Here is a 25,028-nt window from a genome sequence, read left to right as displayed (position 1 = left end):
TATTTACAACTTATGAAGGTTGCTCCTCTTACTTCTCAGACCAACTTGTGGATATACATCTTTTACAATCAAGCAAAACACAACAAAACTAAAAAAAAAACATCAAAATATGAATGCAACGTATAATAAATACCTACAATATGATATATTATCCCTTTTATGTAGAAATGTGTTGTATAAATCTGCTTCCGCATCTGTTTCTGACATGTTTCAGGCTGGATGCTCTGAAAACAAACCCCGTCCACTCTGGTTTGTTCCTCATCTGAGCTGCTGTGACGTAAATTACCGTAATAACTGGTATAGTACCCAAAAGTGCAGATTTCTACCATTAAAATATTTTCTATAGTTCAATACTTACGGTAATTTGAAAACAACACTGCACATCATAATGGTGGATACAGTTTTGATGTTAAAGGTCTGCAAAAAATTATGCAGAATGTCCGGCGGAGCGGATTGAAAATCTTTAATTATTTTGCCCAGGTCTGCTTCAGCATGAGGAGGACTCTGCACTGTGAAAGAAAACGTGCATGTCTTTTTTTTTTATGCAAAAGAACAATCCCTATCTTGTTGTTCGGACAAAACGAGGACCTCTCGGAAGACACTTGTCAAGATCATTGCTGGATTTTTATGTGCAGAAAAAAATGCTTCCTGTTAAACAGTTTGGCACTTTGCAGTCAAATGACAAAGCAGCTATATCTGTCACGTGTTTTTTTCTTAAAGTGACACACATTTATGTCTTATTGTGTTTCAAAAGGCATAGATGCTTCAGTATCGTTTGATGCATGATGTTCATACTGAGTCTCAGGTTTACTCTTTTTAGAATAAACTTGATACAAAGGGGAATTGCTTTATTCGGTTTTATTCAGTTTAAGACTTCAACAGCAATCAACTTTTTTTTTTAAATGATTCTATGTATTATTTACAATTACATAAACCTATGGACATTTGCATAACTACATATCCTTCCTCATTTGTTCTCAAACTTCCAACCAACCAACCTACTCTCGCCATCTAAACGAGTTATCGCGGTTACTATCACTAATCAAGTTTGACTGCATTTTTATATATTTTTGGACGTTCACTTACCTAGGTAAGATCTGAGCTTGGCTACAAGGAGGTGAGGTTTGACTGGACAATTGACAAGAGAGCCTGGCTGTTTACTCTGAAAACACACACACACACACACACACACACACACACACACACACACACACACACACACACACTGCTGCCCAAACAATGTTTGTTGATTTGAGGAAACAACGGCAGGACATGGAGATAAGTGAGGAGATAACTGTTATAAAATATATTTCTAGACTAGTGGGTTTCAAACCTACCACTCAGAAAAAACACGGTTCTCACAGTACCACATCATGACCAACATTAAAATACAGTAGAGTACTAGACCTAGGTATTCTTTAAAAAAAAAAAAGGCAGAGGTTTTATTTAACAGGTATATTGACTATTTTTGGAATATGAGACAGTTTGAGTAACTCTGTTTGAATGTAGGAAAATACAACACTGTCCTTTAAAGGCTTACTGAAATTAGATTTTCTTTATTAAACGGGGATAGTGGGTCCATTCTATGTGTCAAACTTGATCATTTCGCAATATTGCCATATTTTTGCTGAAAGGATTTAGTAGAGAACATTGACGGTAAAGTTTGCAACTTTTGGTCGTCACGAGTTGCAGGGCTCCACACATATTCACATTGTTTATAATGTGAGCCACCAGCAGTAGGAGCAATTCGGACCGAGAAAGTGACAATTTCCCCATTAATTTGGGCGAGGATGAAAGATTTGTGAATTAGGACATTGGTAGTGAAGGACTAGAAAAAATAAAAATAAAAATAAAAATAGCGACGGCTCCGGGCGGTGGCAGTGTGAGCGTTTCAGATGTAATTAGACACATTTACTAGGATAATTCTGGAAGATCCCTTATCTGCTTATTGTTTTAATAGTGTTTTAGTGAGATTTTAAAGATTGAAAAGACACACCTCAAGGTCGGATGGCTGTGGTGAACACGCAGTGTCTCAGAGAGAAGCCGAGGAGCCAAGCTCACAGCTGCCTTTTTTGACAGCTGCTGCAGGACGACGAATAATCCACTGATGTCTCCAGTAAGATATAGATCACATTTTTCCCATCCAAAAACATGCTGGTTGACGTAGAGAAAACATTTTCGCTTGACCATTCTGCTTCACAAACACCGGTTGTGTCTCGGTGCTAAAGACAGCTGCAATCCACCGCTTTCCACCAACAGCATTGTTCTTTATAGTCTCCATTATTAAATGAACAAATTGCAAAAGATTCAGCAACACAGATGTCCAAAATACTGTGGAATTATACGGTTAAAGCAGACGACTTTTAGCCGCGAGTGGTGCAGCGCTAATATTTCCTGACAGTCCGTGACGTCACGCGTACGCGTCATCATTCCGCGACGTTTTCAACAAGAAACTCGCGGGAAATTAAAAATTGCATTTTAGTAAACTAAAAGGCCAATATTGGCATGTGTTGCAATGTTAATATTTCATCATTGATATATAAACTATCAGACTGCGTGGTCGGTAGTAGTGGGTTTCAGTAGGCCTTTAAGTTATAGTTTTCTGTCAGATATACATGCTTTAACAAGTTTGTTTCCTTGCTGTTTGAGCCGCTGCTTAGTCTGGAAAAAAATTAATAGAAATATGGCACCAGTTGACTTGCCCTAAATCGATAACCAGTAGTACCGGCGGAAAACGGTTGCTTCCTACAAAAGTGCAGAATCCCTAATAGTGATAGTCGGTATTTTTTGGCTGTTTTAAAAAGTAGCCTGTCTAAAACACTTGCCTCCCAAAATGCCCAGGATGTGTGTTAAAGCTACAATGCAGCCAAAAATTATGTTTTATTTATTTATACATGTCAGCTTCGAACGTGACTAATGCGGTGTCACTTTTATTGTCATAAATACAGTTCAATAAAAGCACGTTCCAGACATGTTATAAGACAAACAAAGAGGTGACAGGTTAGATTGAGGCCGATTTAAAAATTCATTAGCGAGTGTTTGAGTTAGAGGAGTCGTTTTAATAAAGTGGGGGCCGTCATGTGCTATTTGCTTCTGCCCTACGTAAAGTGCTGGCTAGTTAAACAAGCAGGAAGGGTCAATATTTTCCCAAGCTGGCCAGGAGGAGACGAGACCTGAATGAGCTGTTTCCCACATTCTTAGCACTTCCTAATGGTCACAACACAGGATGGACGTGGAGTTTGCAAATTGACAGGAAAGCTAAGGATTAATGGACTGACCACTTAAGTTTATTGACTTTTGAAATCAAATATTTTAATTACTACACTATACTCACGTGACTGGTGGCCGCTATCACTCAAACTGACAGGCATTGGGCGACAATTGTTCTGTCATAAAACCTAACTATGAAGACAAAAAAGGCAAGTTATAAATCATGTAATACAATTACAAAGTAACGATCAGCTTATAAATCCTAACTTTCCTTGTAACTTTGGCAAAGAAAGTGACAAAGTTAATTTCCATAAACCTAGTTCTATCTCTTTTCTACCGCTTATCGGTATCGGGTTGGGAAGCTACATTTTTAAAACGCATATAAACTTTGGATTAACCCCAAAGATTAATCAGCATTTAATTATAAATATGTCAAAAGGCTGCAACATATGCCCAAGCGTGACACTGACATAAGTTTATCATCCAAGAGTCAGATGGTCACAGGAACCCAGCACCGTTTAAAAATGGTTGGGTATTAAAACCAAGGCCTGGCACGCCACCTTGTGTCCGTATTAGGAATTACACATTACATGTTGCTTTAATAAAGTAAAAGGTTTCAGGGCAAATTTCAGGGAAAATTGAGAAACTACTTAGTATAGCAGTTTTATTAATTTTTTTATATTTTTTTTGTACATGCAGGACAAAATGTTCTATGTGGCTCCACAAATTTACAGGATTTTTAAATGTTGCAAACTAATGTATTATATTTCCTTAAAGGCATACTGAAACCCACTACTACCCACCACGCAGTCTGATAGTTTATATATCAATGATGAAATATTAACATTGCAACACATGTCAATACGGCCTTTTTAGTTTACTAAATAACAATTTTAAATTTCCCGGGAGTTTCGTCTTCGAAACGTCGTGTAATGATGAAGTGTACGCAAGACGTCACGGTTTTTTAGGAAGTATGAGCGCCACACACACACACACACACAGCTAAATGTCGTCTGCTTTAATGGCGTAATTATACAGTTTTTTGGACATCTGTGTTGATGAATCTTTTGCAATTTGTTCAATTAATATTGGAGAAGTCCAGTAGAAAGATGGAGTTGGGAAGCCTTAGCCTTGTGGTTAAAAAGTCAGTTCTTATCGGAGAAAAGCTGAGCTTGTGCCGTCCATAGCTGCCGTCGACTCCCCTGAGACACTGCGCGTCAAAACAACCGTGGAGACACCCTTACGTCTATCAGGTAATATTAAACTCACTAAAACACTAGCAACACAATAGAAAGATGAGGGATTTCCCAGAATTAACCTAGTAAATGTGTCTAAAAACATCGGAATCCGTCCCAATGCAATCACGTTTTTTTTTCAACTTTTGTTTTTCCTAGTCCGTCGCTATCAATATCCTCAAACACGAATGTTTCATCCTCGCACAAATTAATGGGGAAATTGTCGTTTTCTCGGTCCGAATACCACTTTTTGTTGGAGGCTCCCATTAAAAACAATGTGAATATGTGAGGAGCCATCAAACATGTGACGTCATTGTCTGCCACTTCCGGTAGAGGCAGGGCATTTCTCTTGGCACCGAAAGTTGCGAACTTTATCGTGGATGTTCTGTACTAAATGCTTTCAGGAAAAATATGTCAATATCGCAAAATGTTCAAGTATGACAAATAGCATGGGCCTGCTATCCCCGTTTAAATAAGAAAATCTCATTTCAGTAGGCCTTTAGTGTTGTCCAGCAAGCTCAGTGATGTTATATTAATTTCCAAAATTCAAACAGTAATTATCAATAACTTTTTTGTATGTGTGGTAATTTTCAGCCAACTCAACAAATGAAAATTACAAAATAATGTTGGCCTTAATTTTATATACAATGTGTGCAAATTTTATTTCCTTGGAGTCATTGTTAAATCACATCTCAAGTAAATTGGAGTAAGTTTCTTTCTTGCATTTATATAAAAGAAGACCACAATATTTTGACATAAAATAAATTTAACAGTCTACATGTCATTCATGAACATGTCAAATGTTTTATGACAATGTACGCCATTTATTTGCTCAAAATTTGGTCAAATAATTATCTTTAGGGTGTATGTTGAAGCACAATTTGCCACGGCGCACACCAGTCATCATTGCACTGGCGTCTGCATTGACCTGATCACTGACTGTATAAGGCACAGACTTTCAAGTAAATATCCGCAGTCTAAGTAATGGAGCTTGAATTATGTCATTAATTTGCATTGATAAAAGAGTACCGGTAATGCAAACAAGGCGTTAAATTTAACAGGCTTATATCGATTGTAGTTGAGATAGGCACCAGCGCCCCCTGCGGGGCCTCAAAGGAAATAAGCGGTAGAAAATGGATGGATGGATGGATATAAAATATATTCTCATTTTCTTTGTAAATTAACACATCTCAAACTGCACTTTGTATGAATAAATTTAATGCCACCAAAAAAAAAGTTGGGTTATAACGTGTTTTACGGCACATTGATTTCAACAAAACATAACAGCTTCATATTTACAGTTGCTTTTTTATGAGCAGTTTACTAAGCAGTGGTGCAAAAAGTGCACCAATGCACTTTACATTCAAAAAGTATATATTTTCTAATGCTGTACTATCAATTTGGGTGGCAGTGAAAGGTTGAGGTCATTTGTTGAAGCCTTCTAGAGTAACATTATAACATTTGGGGTTCTCAAAAAGAAGAGAAAAAGGAACCCGTGCCAGCAAAGTGTAAGTCTGTTGTTTGATCATGGTATTTTTTGTGCTCAATGCCCTAAAGTGGCAATCTAAAATGACATGATCATAGATAATTAAAAAAATTGCATAAATCCTTCTAGCTTCAGTAAGCAAACAGGCAGGGTGCCATGTGCTATGTCAGAAAAAAAACAAAAAAAAAAACATCAAGGCTTCCTGCGTCTGAAAGAAAGAGAAACAAAAGAAAATGAAACAAATTAAAGCGTAAAAATAGATGTAATCTAAAGATGCAAATCAACATAATAACTAACAAAGAAAAACTACAGTATAGAGTGCACACTTACTTTTGATACACAAAGGCCCTACTTGTGCTTGCAACAGGAGCCTGTCAGGAAGGAAAATATCATTAATTTTCATCAAAGGACTAATTAGAGACTTACACTCGTCATTTTAATCGACATTACTTATTTCAATCTCATGGCATAACCAGAATTGGTCAAATGAGGTAAGAGCATACAGAAAACACAATTCAGTTGTCATTGAAAAACATTTTTAAACTAAAAAGAACATGAAGAATAAATATCATTATACATTGTTTTCTAGTTGCGATTCCAGGGAATCATTTGACAGTTGTGTTAAGGATTCACTTATAGATATTGTGGGCACGCATGACGTCACCACGCATGGTGCCGATCAGCACCACAGACGTTATAATTATTCACGAGAAAGGAAGACAGCAGAGCAACTTGTAATACTTGAAAAGTGGATATTGGAACAAATTGAGAAAGTACTCCTAGAAAATTTAACAGGCAACATTGAATGACGTATTTTCGGTCCCCTCCGAGACAGAAGTAAGTCAACACCAGCAGCGGCGGTGGTGGTGGCAAAGCCAACAAGTCTTCTGCTGTTAATACTACAGGTAACTAACAAACCAACACTGGCTATCATGTTATAACTTGCTATTAATAACTCTAAACTTGAAATTAATGTTTCTCATGCAATACATGACGAGATGCCGTCTGACCGGCAGTTTGCATGCCTCCTTCTGTCTCGGAGGTGTTCTCCACAGCTTCAGACACTGATTAGTCAGAAATATCATATATACTTCCTTAAAAAGCAGATATGATTAATATTCTGCAAAATAGTGGTTCATTTTCCAAGTTGATATTTGAAAAAAATGCACAGTGTACAGTTCTACTTTACTTGCTTGTGTTTGTCTTTTATGTAGTTGTACTTACATTTGAAAATATTGACCCTTCCTGCTTGTTTAACTAGCCAGCACTTTACGTAGGGCGCAAGCAAATAGCACATGACAGTCCCCACTTTATTAAAACGACTCCTCTAACTCAAACACTCGGTAATGGATTTTTAAATTGGCCTCAATCTAACCTGTCACCTCTTTGTTCGTCTTATAACATGTCTGGAACGTGTTTTTATTGAGCTGTATTTATGACAATAAAAGTGACACCGCATTAGTGGTGGTGGTAGCGGGGGTGTATAATGTAGCCTGGAAGAGTCAGGGTTGCATGGGATTCTGGGTATTTGTTATGTTGATAATATGTTGTGTTACAGTGCGGATGTTTTCCCGAAATGTATTTATAATTCTTGTTTGGTGTGGGTTCACAGTGTGGTGCATATTTGTAACAGTATTAAAGTTGTTTAAACTGGCACCCTCAGTGTGACCTGTATGGCTGTTGAACAAGAATGCCTTGCAGTCCCATGTGTGCGTCTGCAGAAGCCACATACAACACGTGACTGGTAAACTGATTGTAAAAGTTGTGGAGTTCATTCACTAAAGACAGTGCAGTCGTAGCACGCCCTTATTTTTGTTTATTGGGTTTAACCCAGCAGACGTCCAAGGGAATGGGCACTCTGCAACCCGCGAGTCTCCCGGACAAATCGGGAGGAATTGCGGGCCGCGTGTCTGAGACCCCTGGTTTATACATAGCACAAAGCAAAAAAAAAAAAAACTCTGTATAAAGTGTTATTTCATTATAAATTTCAAGAGTCTTGTGGCTCCCATTATTTTCTTTATTTTGTGAAACGGGTCAAAATGGCTCTTTGAGTGGTAAAGGTTGCCGACCCCTGTTCTACAAGTACCACCTTGATGACAAACATTAAAATAAAGTAGCATAGCAGGCCTAAGTATTCATCAAAAACAAGACAAGTTCATTTAAAAAAAAATATAAAAATCTGAGAGACTCATTTTTGCAGTGTTTAAAGTACATGGGCCAGACGTGGCTGGCAAAGAAGCCTGGGGTCTGGTACGGTGTAGTTCCTCGAGCACCTCTTTTGCATTCTTCAATAGTTTTGGCCATTTTAAAATTACACAGATTGAACAGTAACACTGTTGAAATGTAGGAAAATAAAACACTGTACTTTAATCAAGTGAGTGTTTGGCGTACCACTAGAAAGAACCCACGTACCATCGGTGGTACAAGTAACACAGTTTGAGAATCCCTGGTGTACAGTATTGGAAATTGGTAGGCAGTGGTGCCAAACATTTGGCTCCATCCTGGAATATTCCGACACAAATGCATGTACTGCATTTTTAAGACCTTCCCAAATCATTCAAAAGACATTTTATGAGATTTTAAGAGAATGTTTGATCTTTTATGGCTTTAAATTCAAATGATTGGATTTGAGACTTGAGGACCCCACGGACCCAATGTACGTATTAAAAGATACATTTAAAATGTTATGGTGAAAAAAACTTTTTAAAAAAAAATTGTAATAAAAGAGAAAATGTACCCGGTTTTCTTGTTCATCTTCATCTTGTGTCTCTGAAGAGTCAGATCTCCTCTTGCGACTGAAACAAGAAAAAAAATGGTCAAATAAACGCCTGTCACCATCAGAATGGTTGAATTGACTCGGCCATAAAATTAACTACAATATTGGTACACCTGGGGGATACACATTCAATAAGCCTCTTAGATATAACAGTTTCCCACAGACCTGTGGTATAATTGGTTTATGTGAAAAGTGATTACACACATACGATACTGTATGGAGCAGTATGAACAATTTGCATTCATATAAATTCTTATTTAGGGCATAACAGGCAGCACCAAATCCATTTGTGGCGCTAAATTTATTCATGGCGGCTACCACAAATGCGTTTATGTCAGGGTCTGCAGGTTTGAACAAGTCAAATTTAAGACTTTTCAAGACCATGATGAATATAATGTAAGACAATTTCACATCCATACAAACACAAAAGTACAAAGACATAAGGAAAATTAGAAGGCCAGAATGAATTGCAAGTATGATAATTCACTGCTCTTCCACACTGCAAAACAAAATGGTTAAACCAACTAAATACACTACAAGACTATTGTAAACTAATTGAAAAACAAAATTAGCAAACATATCAGCAATTTCACAGATTTACCATAAAATGGTTTTCTTGCAAAAGGTGCGGTGTGGAAAGTGTTTTCATGTAACAATAAAGTCAGCAATGGTAGGGTAATGCACAAAAATAGTCTGTGAAAGGGATTGTGAGCATCTCTGCTAAAGCAAAATTGTTAACTTTTGCAGTGTTTTTGCAGCTGTCAGAATTGAGAAAACAGATAACATATACAGTACTACTATTAAATCTGCACAAAGTTGTGAAAAACAAAGTGCAGACTGAGAAATTGTCTAAAAAGAAAGACGATTATGGCTTGCAAGCCTCAGTGTTTGGATGTAAATAATGCGCTCAGCTAATTTTGTATCTGGTATGTATGAATACATTTTTCCCTATTTTTGTGACTTTTGTGAAAATATATTCCTAATAAACAATGAATATTTGTTATTTTAGCAGGACAAGGTGACATTTGCAGGTCTTGCTTGCTTTGTTCCTCCCACCATAAACCGAGTGTAAACACTAAACAGACAACCTTTACAGCTTTAATGTGAGTTGCTGTATAAACTTGGAAAAAAGATTAGGAAAGAGCTGACCTGAAATTATTGGAATAAATAATAGAAACAATATAGGATAATTATGTTTTTTAATAGCTTTACTACTGTGAATACACTTCTAGTAGAGAGAAATTAGCAAGTGCTTACTGCATGTAATTATATGATTTCACTTGTAAACATCTCATATTGATCTCCTTTGGCAATTGGCGCCTCTTTACCCAAATAACACTCCTTGGGGGGAGGTTGTATAGTTGTCCAGGTGTTTGTGATGTTTCAGCATCTTTCGACATAAACTTATCCTGAATTTTTCCCTTTTACATTATCATTCTGTTTACAAACGCTTCCCTCCTTGATGGCTCCACGTCCGGGTCCTAAACACTCCACGCGTTTCCATCCACTGGCTTTGACCATTCATTAAATTGATGGTTCTAGAGCCACAAATTGGACTTGCGCTTACACATCTTATGCAAGTAATTCGGCTTTGCTGTAGGCTTTTGTTAAGTTTTGCCGGCTCCCACGCTAAACTGTAACAACACACGAGGTGTTGCACGATTAATTCGGACTAGGCTGGACAGGTAGCCTAATTTAGTTCCGTTTTGTAGTAACGTTATAGCGTCCTCAAAAATCTAAACATTTAAAAGCAAGACTGAAGTTTATGAATGTTTTAAATAAAAGTAATGTGAATATATATTTTTTTAAACCTTTCCAAAACATATTTAAGACCTTTCAGGAGATTTTCAGACATTGTAAGGTCTTAAATTCAAATTGTTGGATGTAAGCTTTTTAAGACCCTCACGGATACCATGATATGGAAAACTACTGACATGTTTATACAGCAAATGTGTTACCTTGGTCTAGTTGGGCACTCCTGTCTCAGTGTCTCAACATCAGTAAACTCCACCGCCTGACCGCCGCCTCTGGTTTTAAAAACATTCCCCTGTGGATGAAAAAAAGGAATAAAAACGACAATACAGGAAGAAACTTGAGAGGAAAAATGTGTCTCTTCAAAATCTGAAATGGGAAACCGCAACCTCCCAATCATGCAACATATAATGGAATCACTAATCACTCTCGTCGAACAATCATGTCTTTTTACCTTGATCAACTTGGTCGCAATCTCCCCATTGGAAGCAAGCTCTTGATGTCTAAGCACGTACTTGTGGCATTTAGACAGAGCTTTTCCGCTTGGAGTGGACACTTGGATTGCATTGGGTATGATTGGCTGCATGACAGTGTCTAGATCAACATTAGTGGGTGGTTTGTGGTCTACCCATTTCTCCCCACCAGCGGAGTGTGATCGTCTGTGCACTGGATTAATTTCCCGAGTCACCTGATGATCCCAGTGCAAAGAAAACAAACCATGATACAATTAAACTTTGTTGGGGTTGGTTGTCAACAGGAGAGCGTTCATGTGCATAGAACATAGATGTACTGCTCAAAGTCATAAGGGAGATTGTGTTTTGAAGCCTGTTAGCTACAATCTTCCTTGTGTGCAATCAAATATCTACCAGAGCTTTCCAGCCTGAATTTGTCTTGAACGTAACCAACCCAGAATTAGCTTAAGGTGAGAATATAAACAGACTTTATGTGTGACGGTTCAAGCAGTACATTTATATAAAAAGTGAAAACACCCACAGAGAGGAACGTTTTGCAGTAGTTAGGTAGTTTGCATGCAAAGACAAAGCAAAGCAGAACTGCATTCAAAAAGAAATCAGAACAAGTGCAATGCAAAACTGATTCTGCAAAGTAGCCGCCTATTGTAACTTTGTATTTGAAGTAAATTTACAGTATAAACCCGTTGCAAAAAATCCAAAAAGGTACGTTTGAGAAGCCAGGGAAATTCTCCAAGCAAGGTAAGAGTACTCAAGTTCGGATGCAAGTCTATATTATGACAGTGTGTCATTCAAACCAAATAGGACTGATCTGAATGTCACACCGCTGCAAAACACTACAGGATGCAATTGTAAACTAAAAGATGCTAATACACATTATGGCTGCATCTATTAAAAACAAACAAAAGGATATCTAAGAGACTAGCACACACTAACCCTTATTCCTGCCTCTAGGTTTAGTTCATTGACGAGACTGGTTTCAGTGTCTGCGGCCCAGAGTTGGCCTCTCCTGCGACCCACGCTGCTGGCGCCATGGCATGGGGCGGGAGTCCGGCTCCTATACCGTGGGGTATCCACTTGTCTAATTTGAGCGCCTGCGTCTACAGGGCACTTCTGCTCCCACTCAGAGATGGAGGAGGCTACGGACGGATACGATGAAGAGGAGGCGGGCGAAGTGTCCTGAACTGCACTAATCCTGCCTTGACTTTGATGGGAAGGAGTTTGTCTGAAGTCCTGAAAAGTGATGGGGGAACGAGGCCAAAGCATTGTGTGTTAAGGCACACAGAAATATATGTCACACACAAAAATATGCTGCCTCGGGATTCAGAGTTATCATAAATTAGTGGCAAGCAAATTTGACCAAGTAGTAAGTGTGCGTTAAAAGTGTGTTATTAAAAATATATATATAATTTAAACAACTTTTAAAAAACATTGACATTTTTATCATTTTGATATTCTTGATCTGGCTAAAAAGCACATCCCTCACCGGTTGAGGTGACGGCGATGAGGATCTCTTCTGGCCAGGGTTGCGATCTCTATCCCGTGAGGTTCTTTGTGGTTTTTCTGGAGGCTCTGAGCCACTGCTGCTCTCAGCTACAATGGCTTGGAGCTGCTTTAGCTTTTCATCTTGTACCCACAACTTGTTTTGCATCTCCAGCTGCTTGGCATTCACTCGTCTCTTCTGTACAGCAAACGACCCAATAAAAGGAGAGAATCAAATAACATAAATAGATAGATGGCAGTTAACTTGCAGTTTATATCAACTTTTCTATAAAGTTATGGTCAAACAAGAAAAAAAACAACCTCCAAAGACAACATGTAAATTAAAAATCTCAGCATTGTTTATGCTTTAAGTCAGCTGCGGCACATATCACATGGCGTTTCAATGTTCACGACCATAGGTATTTTGAAATAGCAGGGAATCTACTGAAAAATTCCACATACACATTCTTTCTCCCACTTGAATTTGGTGTCGGTGACCATGCCCTGCATTTGCTGCTCCATACGTCTCCGCTCAGACTGTTCCCTCTGGAGCCTTTGTGCTCGGGTCTCCAGTTCCTGCTCCAGTGAGCGTTTATCATGCTCATACATGTCAGTCGTCTTCTGCAGGATGTCAATCTAGACAAAAGAATGACTGATCAGATATAACAGCCAATTTAGCCCATATAAATAATTCATATTCTATAGTTAATCAAGACTGCTAAACCAGTTGTTCTCAACATAAACTAATTGTTGCATAATTCAACTCCTAAAAGCAAAATAAATTTTGGACAAATAATGAAATACGTAGTAGTTTTGGTTGTTTCTTATTAAAAACAATGTAATTTAATATTTATTTGCAAATTGTGATTTGATGATGATCTTGTAATCCCCAGGTTGAAGATGGGTTTAGCAGAACTAAAATCAAATTGTCGAATTGACAGGGCTGCACTTTTGAGAAAATCCTGATATTGATATCTCTCTCCAATATTGTGATTCTCTTAGCGATTTTAATACTTTATACATAAAAACATAAAACTGCAAAAACAACAAGTGAAGACTGTCAATAAACATATTCTTGTCTCAAGGTGCCATATAAAGTATGAAAATATGCAATAATCTATGTTAAAAAATATTTGGCTTTATGCAGAGAGACTCAGGTTTTGACCACATCATGCTCTTAAATTGAAGAAATAATCAATAAAAAATAGACATTGTTTATAATGTAATGTAATTATACATTATAAAATGAATGGAAGTAACCATTTAAAAAGGACAAAGTTTTCTGCGATTGGAAAGTAAATAACTACAAAAGTATATTACCCAAAATAAATAAACAAAAAATAAAATGGACTCAATTCTGCAAGCCACAATTTTACTTATAAAAATACTGCACATCTTAAACTGCTTTTTTTGTCACTGTTGAAAAAACAAGGTCTAATGTTGTCTTTTGGTTTATTGTCATCTTAGCATTCTTGCTCGTACGTCCAATGTTAATGGACTCATATTGCCTGTCAGATTTGAAGCTGAAACATTTCCACAATGGGACATTTGGCTTTATAAATCACTTTTTTTACTTCTTATTTTTGTTACTTAGTTGCACTTCTTATTACAGAGTCGCGACTAGGGAGGGTAGGGCTGGGCGATTATATGATTTTGATAGATGATCACGATTAATTTGAGTTCGATCACAGCGATCAGCTGTTTACCATGATTACCTTAATCAAACATGGCGGAAATGTCTGTTAGAAGACACCAAAGCAGTAAGCAGTAGGGAAGCAATGATGCTCAGTAATATCCTGCGAGCTACAATCCTCCTTTATTGACCGTTGTCCTGTACGTCTGTCTGTGTACGTTTACGTGTCGTGTTTGTGTGAATGTGTCGGTCACTGTGTACGCAACCATCCCTGTCCACCGTTGAAGGTCGAAGGTCAGGCTCTTTCACAACAAAAATAATGTTCAATCAGCGCTGTGCCTTTTCCCCCCCACAGTTGGAAGTGCAGCCCGGAAGAAGAAAATAAAGAAATATGGCTAACACTGGCATGTAAATTGAAACACAACATTTAAAAGAAAAAGCAACTTCAGTGACCGATTTTAGTCTCACTGACTGCTTGATCTCAAGTTGTGGTGTGTATGGTAATCTTCCCCTGGATGTGGTCTTGCAGGCTGGAACAGAATGTCTTTGTCTATCTGTCCCAGTTGTAAGAATAAACACCTACTAATTCAATCACTAAAAAGAGACAATTTATATCTGAATATTTTTAATCAGACTTCTTGTTTTTGTGTCTGCTCTGATTCAACTCATCAGATATAATGTATACTAAAAACTGCGGACACTCAAATCATTTTTGAGTGTGTGGATGAAAACATTTTGTTCCTGAAATCATTAAATATGTTGTGTGTTGATGATACACATTATTTTACTGTAGCAAAAATTTAAACTGCACTTTAATGCATTTTCATTAGATAAAAGATACAGAATTAGAGGGGTTTTTTTTTAATCCAAAATCTGGGTAATTCGCCAAAACACAGGTGGAAAGCACTAATGTATGAGAATACAAATAATAATATACCATTTGAAAGTGGTGTTTAGTAAATGTTAACTTCAAACTAAAAAACTTTATAGTATTCAGTACACAATTTGTTTACTGCAGAATGAAGTTTGTGATGTGTTTAATAAAATAACTTTGAGAGGAAAAAAAAAAGTTGTCTTTACCCTCCAAAAAAGAAGCAAAACTGTGGCCCTAAAACTGAGGTACGGACTGTACCCTGGGTTACCAGTACTGTTGCACCTCTAGTAAACAATCATAGATAGATATCAGCAAAACGATAGCTGCCACCTGCTAGCATATATTACCTTGATCAAACATGGCGAAAATGTCTGTTAAGAGATACTGCAATAATAAAAAGTAGGGACGCAATGGCACGCAATATAATCCTGCACAGTACAATCAGACTTTAATAATTGTATTTTTGTATTTATTTTAATTTTTTTTAAATCGTGATATTAATCGAGATCTAATGATATGAAAAAAAAAATGGTAATGTTATTTTTTTTGCCAAATCCCCCAGCCCTAAGGAAGTCAAACGTCTGTACGTGCTTCCTGTGTTTGTAAAACTGGCGCCACAATCTCTGCCCACCAAGACAAAGATTGTGGATGACTGAAACGAGGGCTCACTGTGTTCAGTTAATTCTACCGTTTGAAGGGGAACATTATCACCAAACCTATGCAAGCGTCAATATATACCTTGATGTTGGAGAAAAAAGACCATGTATTTTTTTAACCGATTTCCGAACTCTAAATGGGTGAATTTTGGCAAATTAAAAGCCTTTCTGTTTATCGGTCTTTTAGACGTCACCGAGGTAACACACCCGCTACATTCATTTTCACATTACAAACACCGGGTCTCAGCTCTGTTATTTTCAGTTTTTTCGACTACTTTTTGGAACCTTGGAGACATCATGCCTCGTCGGTGTGTTGTCGAAGGGTGTAACAACACTAACAGGGAGGGATTCAAGTTGCACCACTGGCAAGAAATCTGCCGCCAGACCCCCATTGAATGTACCAGAGTGTCTTCACATTTGACCGGCGATGCTAAGACGGACATGGCACAGAGATGTATGGATAACCTGCAGATGCATTTGCAACGATTAAGTCAACGACATCACAAAGGTGAGTTTTGTTGATGTTGACTTATGTGCTAATCAGACATATTTGGTCACGGCATGACTGCCAGCTAATCGATGCTAACATGCTACGCTAATCGATGCTAACATGCTATTTACACTAGCTGTATGTACATTTGAAACTAGATACCCACATTTGATGCAAAACAAACACTTACCAATCGACGGATTTAAGTTGCTCCAGTGTCACAAGATGTGAAAGTCCTGATCGTTTGGTCTGCACATTTTACCGGCGATGCTAATAAGGCAGCCATGCTATGGGCCACTTCATTAGGTACACCCATGCTATGGCCGAATAGCGTCAATAGCTATTCGCTCAATAGCTTCAATTTTTTCTTCAATTTCGTTTTCGCTATCTGCCTCCATACTCCGACCATCTGTTTCAATACATGCGTAATCTGTTGAATCGCTTAAGCCGCTGAAATCCGTGTCTGAATCCGAGCTAATGTCGCTATATCTTGCTGTGGTAACCGCCATGTTGTTTGTATTGGCAGCCCTGTATGACGTCACAGGGAAAGGGATAGTGGTTTCGAAGATAGCGAAAATAAGGCACTTTAAAGCTTTATTTAGGGATATTCCGGGACCGGTAAAATTTTGAAAAAAACTTCAAAAAAATACAACAAGCCACTGGGAACTAATTTTTATTGTTTTTAACCCTTTTGAAATTGTGATAATGTTCCCCTTTAATTAACACGCTCAGGTGCTGAGAGCGAGTGAGACGTTTTTTTCCCCGTTTGAATTGACAGACGAACAAACAAGGCTCAATAATTCGGACTGGCAATGTCGGTCTCTCAAATACCGGTGATGGCAAAGATAAAAAAAACAAAAAACCCTTAGCCTCGTGCTGCAACGTTATTGCAATAATTAAAACCTTGATGTATATTGATCGTGCAGCCCTAATCAACACAAAATAATGTCCTCTTTGACCTCAAACTGTGGTTTAGTTTTTTCTGAGGTAGAAAAACACGCAAATGAGATCTTTGTTTTGTTCGCTTTATGTAAGACTGAATCTCTTGCACTTAATCAACTTGGAAAGAGAAAAATAAAACACCATGAATTCGACTGACCGTTGACGATAGGCAAAATCAAAACAAATCTGATTTGACTATGAAAAACCTTAACTGAAAACAGCCCAGGAAAGCCTAACAAATATGTTACAAATCAACATACTTTGGTTGTTTTTTTTGATCCCAATATGGAGCCGCCTGCAAGTGCTTTTAGATAAGTTAGGAGCAGCACCTGCTCATGAAGAACAGCAATAACGGCTTTGATTTCTAACTCTAAAAGAATCCACTAATTTTGTCACTTGTCACTTTTTTTTTATTTTAAGACAAGAGAAACTTAAGGGTTCTGGTTAGGGTTGTCACAACATCTCGCCATATTATAATGTGATGATATTTTTCATTAGGGATGTAACAAAATGGAAATATCATATCCGGGTTTTTGTGACCAAAGCTATCACGATTATTCATCCATCCATTTTCTACTGCTTGTCCCTTGCGGGGTCGCGGGGGGTACTAGAGTCTATCTCAGCTGCATTCATGCAGAAGGTGGTGTACACCCTGGACAAGTCGCCCCCTCATTAGTTATTATGTATATATATATATAAATATATTTTTTTTAGTAATCCAGGAACATTTTAAAATGTTTCTTGTCCAATGATTGTCATACTTTTTTTAAAAGTAGGGGCTCAGGAATTGTGAGCACTATCTCAGCAACAGTTCTCATTCAAAGTGGCGCTGACTTTATTAACTTGGTCAAATATTGTGATCTAAATTAATTTATCTATTTATTTTTTATTATTAATTATTATTGCTTCCAAAATAATCTTGGATGGTGCTGTGAGGAATAAGTACGAACTAGCCAACTGAATTTTGCTCCATTCACAGTCTAACACATGATCCTTAAACTCATTATAATCATGAGCTATTTATTAACTTTATATGGATAATTGTGGGAGGAAGGACACCGGGGTGGAACTCTGCGCACAATTCACTGCAGTGTGATCACTATTGAAAAGAAGCATGCACAACATGCTTATATAAATTTAAATTTATTTTGCTTATATTAGATTCTGAGGACTGTGTATGCAAGGTTTTACAAATAAACGCATTTTTATAAATAAGGTTCTAGGCTTGTAATGTGTTAGGGCGAACATGTAGTATCCATGTGGCGGTCAAATTCATTTGTGGATGCAATGGATGGGAAAGACTGTCTTGCAAGAAAAGAAAAAGATAAATTCTATGATTTTCTGCATATTAAGTAACCAAGAGAGAATACCTTGTATTCCAGGGTTTTGGATTTTTTTTCCAGTCTTTCAAGCTCCATCTTTTGACTGAAGATAACTTTATCCTTTTCGCAAAGTTTACTTCGCTGGTCATGGATGAAATTCTCCTTTGCGCCACACTGACTATCAAATTGCTGTAGCATTGACCTCAGTGTATTGGCTGCGGAAGAAAGCACAATGTCAGTAAAAAATCTAGTGAAGAAAAAACATGATTAGCCCTGAGCTGACAAATTTTGCTGTAATTATATATATATATATATATATATATATATATATATATATATATATACATACATACACACACACATTAACACACAAAATAATGCTGACAATATCGTTTATCAGCAATAATTTAAGACCAATTTAAGCACTAATGTATTCATAATGTATATTAATGTAAGTAACCCTTTAAAATGGAATAAACTTGTATTTCTTTTTAGTATATTTTACAATTGTAATTTGATGTTATTAACTTTTAATATCCTAAAAAGGTAAACAAAAATAAATGGATTCTCAATCTGTTAGCTAAAATTGCTCTTCAAAAAATATTGAACATTATGAAGTTCAGTTTTTTCACCAGTTGGAAAAACTAGGTAATGCGTTTGTTATTGTCCCTGTCGGATACCATTAATTCAGTATACTGGCTCACTCGTTCACGGTGATAAGACTATTCTTGCTCATTCGGTTTAAAGCTGACATATTACCACCCACAACGGGACATTTGGCTTTGCTATCATCGATTTTCCGTCTAATTTTTGTTACTTCCCAGTGATTTGTACTTGCGACTAGCGAGGCGCTGTTGCTGTTGGAAACTATCGCTACTCGTGTGTGCAAGATGACAGTACCGCCTCCACTCACTGAGACAGATTGTGGATGATTGACAAGAAGGGTAACTTTACATCATCATTTAATTCTGCTATTGAACTAAAACACTTGGGTGGTAAAAGCGAGAGACAAAGAAAACACACACAAACATTGCAATTTCTCGAGCTCATTGCAAAGATATCGACCTCATTTTCATTTGATTAATGGACTTATCACCCAGGCCTTAAATGGAATCGAATATTTGACGGCCATTAGATTCGACACCTGCACAGAACTATTGTTTATGTTTTCTTTGCTTTGCTATTTGGCGGAAAACTGGTAAGGTTTAAATAAAATACACTCACTAAAGGCCATTACTACCAAACAGTAAAATCTAACTAGACTCCAAAAAAACTTAAATTAAAATTATATCCATTTCTGATTCCCATTTACATCAATGATAAGCCCTCTTTCCATCCATTTTCTACCGCTTATTCCCTTTTGGGGTCTCGGGGGGCGCTGGCGCCTATCTCAGCTACAATCGGGCGGAAGGCGGGTTACACCCTGGACAAGTCGTCACATCATCGCAGGGCCAACACAGATAGACAACATTCACACTCACACACTAGGGCCAATTTAGTGTTGCCAATCAACCCATCCCCAGGTGCATGTCTTTGGAAGTGGGAGGAAGCCGAAGTACCCGGAGGGAACCCACGCATTCATGGGGAGAACATGCAAACTCCACACAGAAAGCAGAAAGATCCCGAGCCTGGAATTGAACCCAGGACTGCAGGACCTTCGTATTGTGAGGCAAACGCACTAACCCCTCTTCAATGATAAGCTGATTAATTGATTTCCAGATCGTGAATTCCAATGCTATGTTAATGTTTCCTTACCAGTTTTGTTGAGTTGATCGGTTTTCAGCTGGTGGATATGATGCCTTCTCTTCAGAACCTCAATCAGGCGTGGCAGCGTCTGATCATCTGACGGATCGATCAAGTCACAAGGAGGCAGAGGTGGAAGGCTCTCAATAAATTGATTCAGCAGAACTTGGTCATCTGCATAGGGAAACAAACTCAAGAAATTATCTGATTTGGACTTTGGTCAGGAGATTCATTGTCGTACACAGGCAACAGAGATTATTTATGAATCAAATCACACTGAATCAAATGTTAAAAAAGAAAACCTCCATAACACTATTCAGTTCTAAAATGGATATTCAACATACAATACAGGAATACAGGACCGTAACCATTGAGTAGTAACGACTTACCAGCATTATTACGACCTGCTTGGTCATCCTTGAACACTTGGTTTCTTTGCCTCCGTCCTGCAGCAAGACCACATATGGGCCTGTCAACTGGCCGTGCAACTTCCACTTCCTGTGTCATCTCTGCAAACCGCATTACAAGCTGCAACACAAAAATACGATTAAGGTTTCGAACAAAAATTATTGAGTAACGTGATCTTGCTCTGTTGGACAACATTGTGTTACGGGTTCGGCTCAAAATGCTTTGAACGAGATACCAACATACATGTAACACAATACACTACATCGTTTAATGAGTAGCTGATGACCTCTTGTCAATTAGCAGCTGAAGCGTACATACAGAAGTGCGTGGAATAAAAACACACTGACTCAGACATTTACTTGATGCTGGCAGTGTTAAATTTTACAAAATAATTACCCATTATCCAGGACTAGCGATTCTAGGTCGAGATTAGCTGTCAAAGTGTACCAACTCGTCGCATTACGCTCTCATAAACTTTCAACGGCACCAAGGCGAGGAAAAAGCTCAGTAGCCGATGATGTCAACATAGGCACACAAGCTAGCGATCACGGCGCGGCTATAAATAGTTTGTCTGCATTAGCGCTTATAATAACAATATCACTAATATTTGGTTAATATTCAGGTCAAAGCATGTAAATGGAGTAGTGTATACAGTTTTATGGGCTGAATAGGTGATCTTCCATTGGCTCCAATGTAAGCGGAATTTTATTTATGTATATTAACGAGTCATAATGCATTAAAAAAAATAATAATAATGAAACTGTCTTCACGTCTTTCATAATGATTTTGAATGATAAACTAAATTCCTCAAAAACTGCAGTTACCCTGTAAGTGTGGAAGAGTTACTTAATGTGGTATATTTAGTTGACATTAACTATTTCTTCAAATTTGATTACCACAATTGCACTTGGTGGTTTGGACGCAAAAAAACAGCAACAACCAGAATGTAGATTACCATAGTTTCCTCATAATCATCAGCCTTTGGGTTGACACACACTATCATCTTAACCTTTCCTTCCCCATCAAAGTAGTTCTTAAACAGATGAGTCACTTTAGAGTCCCTGTATGGCACCATCTGGAAGAGAAGGGCGTAACAAAAGTAAAAACTTACCCTTATCCAATGCCACAACATTACTAAAGGGGAGTAAGAATAGATACCAACCTTATTTGTGCCACACATTTGGTTCTCTCGTAGGACTTCCATACATGTGCGCAAAGTCATTAAAGACTGGTTTATATTACCTGTTGGTAATAAACAAACATGACACGTGTTCTGTAGAACCATGAACTATGGGTGGGCCATACTGGAAATGTTGGTATTGATCTGATATACAGGGCTTGTACCAGTGATATTGATACCTTTAACTTGAAATGTTATCATCTTTGAATAATTTTGGAAATATGCCTTTCGTTGGTTCATCATGATTATGGGAACACAGGAAAACAATTTTATGCCCAAAAAGTTTTTAACTAAACACAACAATCCAAAACAATGTAATAGTATATAAATATAAAACATACTCCCTATTACGTTTTAAAACACACATTTGTTTTAGGAAAAAAGTCCCGATTGCAAAATAGAAAAAGCGACATTGTAAAAAAAAAACTACTACATTCATGCAGTTATTTGTGAAAAGTAACATTGGTAGGGAGGGGTGGGGCAAAACATGCCATAGTATCGCTCACACTAGAATCAATCAGATGCACATAACCATGTTGGTATCATCAAGACTATCATTATTTAGATCGATATGCACAGCCCTCCCACGAACTAGCCTTTGTCATTCTCATGCTGTAACAGACTAACCTGCTTCACGCAGACGGGTCCCCTCGGCTCTCGTTCTGCTGTTGCGCTCACTACCTGCCAGGTCAACCAAACACAGCTGGCTCACGTTTACTTGGTTTTTGTCCTAAAAAACAGATTTAAAAACACAATTGTTTTAATACTGACAAAAACAAGCAATCTTAATAACCCTAAAGTCTGCTTATTTAATCAAAGCTTTATGTTTATATTAAGGGAAAAAACTTTTTTGAAATCAAACTTTTAGATTTTTTATGTAAATATATATCTACCGAAAAACCTTACACATTACCTGCATAATGTGATCTCCATCAGCATCTAGAGGTGCCTGAACAAGCTTTAAAGTGAAGACACTGTGGGAACGACTGGATTCGCGGTTCAATTGAGTGTTTGCAATCCTTCTTTTCTTTTGTCCTAGAAAGAGCATTAAACAAAAGCACAATCTTTGTCATAATTTACCCAAAACGTTTGCAATTACATCAGTAGTGCTTTAAAACCCAAAGTAAGCTAACTTTTTGAAATTTGAATTTGATGAGTTTTAAATGTTTATGTCTAACATTGAAGTTATGAAAATATTTCAAAATAATGAAGATATTGACAAAAAATAACCCAAATATTCTAACCCACATGCAAAAAAAAAAAAAAAATGTTCCCAATTAAAAAGGTATTTTTACCATGTTATACATATTTACAATATCTATATCGGGAAGTCCTGTGGGGAGTGCTCAGAGAGTATGGGGTATCAGACTGTCTTCTTGTAGCTGTCCACTCCCTGTACGATCAGTGTCAGATCTTGGTCCGCATTGCCGGCAGTAAGTCGGACATGTTTCCAGTGAGGGGTTGGACTCCGCCAAGGCTGCCCTTTGTCACCGATTCTGTTCATAACTTTTATGGACAGAATTTCTAGGCGTAGTCAAGGCGTTGAGGGGTTTCGGTTTAGTGGCCGCAGGATTAGGTCTCTGCTTTTTGCAGATGATGTGGTCCTGATGGCTTCATCTGACCGGGATCTTCAGCTCTCACTGGATCGGTTCGCAGCAGAGTGTGAAGCGACCGGAATGAGAATCAGCACCTCCAAGTCTGAGTCCATAGTTCTCTCCCGGAAAAGGGTGGAGTGCCATCTCCGGGTTGGAGAGGAGACCCTGCCCCAAGTGGAGGAGTTCAAGTACCTAGGAGACTTGTTCACGAGTCGGGGAAGAGTGGATCGTGAGATCGACAGGCGGATCGGTGCGGCGTCTTCAGTAACGTGGACGTTGTACCGATCCGTTGTGGTGAAGAATGAGCTGAGCCTCAGTGTATCAGCAAATTGAGAACGAAACAGGCCTGACACTACCCATATCCACAAAGGTTTTATTTGTTGAAAATTTATGTTGCCCTGTCAGTTGGAATACACATCGACATACAAGCTAACAGGCATATAGTTCCCCCGTTAGCCTATATGTCGATGTGTCATTGACCGTACTAGCATGCTAAGTAAGCATTACACTAGTGTAATGGTGCTTCGCTCCTAAGCATTTGTTGCATGAATATACTAGCTTTGTTAGACAAGGTCATAGACTGTATTGGACAATATAGAATATGTACAAAATGTCCATTTCCATCTATTACAAGTAATAAGAAAACGTAAAGGCCTGACTTACCTAACAAGGAGGAAATTGGCAAGTTTGAAAAAATCTTCTCCGCCTTCAATTGTCTCCATCTTTCAAAGGCATCCCCAACACAAATCCTTATTTTGTTCCTGGCTTTGTTATGAATAAGTTGAGAATCGTAACGACGCCTTTTAGATTTACTTAAGTCTGACATGTTTAGTAACTTTACCAGTGGTAGTAGCTCGACAAAGAGGGTGGTGCGTAACTGACAACCTGGATGTGACACGCTCACTGACTTTGTAATTGGTCAAACAGTGGAGGGAGGGCCATCGAAATTAAAACAATAATATTTCGTGGCTGTAAATCTAATTTTGAAATGAGCATATCCGGGCTGAGCTACTGTTATCAGTTGTAAAGGTATTTGTGAAGAACATAATGTGTTAATGCTTGTTGACTTATCAGGGCCATTTAATGATGACTTGACATGAAAATTATTACATATGGCACCTTTAAGCATTGAAATTGTTTCCCGAGAAGGAATCAAACCAATTCCTACTCACCCCTCCAAAATACTTCAAATGCCTCCTCTGTAGACTTGACTTCCACTTCTGTGCAGCCAGCTATGTACATGTTATGATTCTGATCTTCACGCAGTATCTTGGATTGAGGTGTTCTTAAAAGATGGAAAGGTTTACAAAACGTTAGTCACAAATCAGCAATGGTACAGACGGCAAAAGGAGGCTACAACTAAATGCATTAATTGGCTCAATCGTGCCATTGTTACAAACATTCCGATTTCAGCCTCATTGCCGAAGCATAGTTACATACAAACTCAAGTCATTCCAGGAGTTTTGCCACAAGCACAGCACCAGCTCAAAGCATAGCTAGTAAAGCAGAATGACACAGCTATTAATTCTAGTAAACTATGTTACGTGGGAATAACTCAGCGCTCCTCAACTACTTTTTGATACGCCTCCCTAGGAAGGAGAAAATAGGGTTTGTAAACGACATGAAAGAACTGGGGCCTTATTTATTGAAGGTTGCTCATTCGCGCCATGTTTTGAACTTCCATCCATCCATCCATTTTCTACCGCTTATTCCCTTTCGGGGTCGCGGGGGGTGCTGGCGCATATCTCAGCTACAATCGGGCGGAAGGCGGTGT

General features: G+C 38.0%; 1 protein-coding gene across 4 annotated transcripts in view; it reads right to left on the bottom strand.

Moving 5' to 3' along the window:
• Positions 1-5,641: 5,641 nt before the first annotated feature.
• LOC133542921 (kinesin-like protein KIF23) overlaps positions 5,642-25,028 on the bottom strand; it is a 32,500-nt gene continuing 13,113 nt past the window's right edge. Inside the window, exons 8-23 of one of the 4 annotated variants that reach the window (XM_061887189.1) lie at positions 24,427-24,539; positions 22,573-22,694; positions 22,287-22,389; positions 21,642-21,721; positions 21,435-21,554; positions 20,461-20,599; positions 20,084-20,245; positions 18,377-18,543; positions 12,874-13,047; positions 12,416-12,610; positions 11,866-12,162; positions 10,914-11,147; positions 10,666-10,754; positions 8,669-8,726; positions 6,262-6,302; positions 5,642-6,139 (exon numbers count right to left, since the gene is read on the bottom strand). In XM_061887189.1, coding sequence (XP_061743173.1) covers positions 6,124-6,139; positions 6,262-6,302; positions 8,669-8,726; positions 10,666-10,754; positions 10,914-11,147; positions 11,866-12,162; positions 12,416-12,610; positions 12,874-13,047; positions 18,377-18,543; positions 20,084-20,245; positions 20,461-20,599; positions 21,435-21,554; positions 21,642-21,721; positions 22,287-22,389; positions 22,573-22,694; positions 24,427-24,539 — 2,110 coding nt within the window. In that variant the 3' untranslated portion in view covers positions 5,642-6,123. The remainder of the gene's footprint in view (positions 6,140-6,261; positions 6,303-8,668; positions 8,727-10,665; positions 10,755-10,913; positions 11,148-11,865; positions 12,163-12,415; positions 12,611-12,873; positions 13,048-18,376; positions 18,544-20,083; positions 20,246-20,460; positions 20,600-21,434; positions 21,555-21,641; positions 21,722-22,286; positions 22,390-22,572; positions 22,695-24,426; positions 24,540-25,028) is intronic. The other 3 variants (XM_061887190.1, XM_061887191.1, XM_061887192.1) reach the window with 3 other exon arrangements.

Source organism: Nerophis ophidion, linkage group LG25, assembly GCF_033978795.1.
Source record: "Nerophis ophidion isolate RoL-2023_Sa linkage group LG25, RoL_Noph_v1.0, whole genome shotgun sequence".
In the NCBI taxonomy this organism is placed as follows: Eukaryota; Metazoa; Chordata; class Actinopteri; order Syngnathiformes; family Syngnathidae; genus Nerophis; species Nerophis ophidion.
Note: the sequence above shows the minus strand (reverse complement) of the source record. Positions and strands in the feature narration are given on the sequence as shown.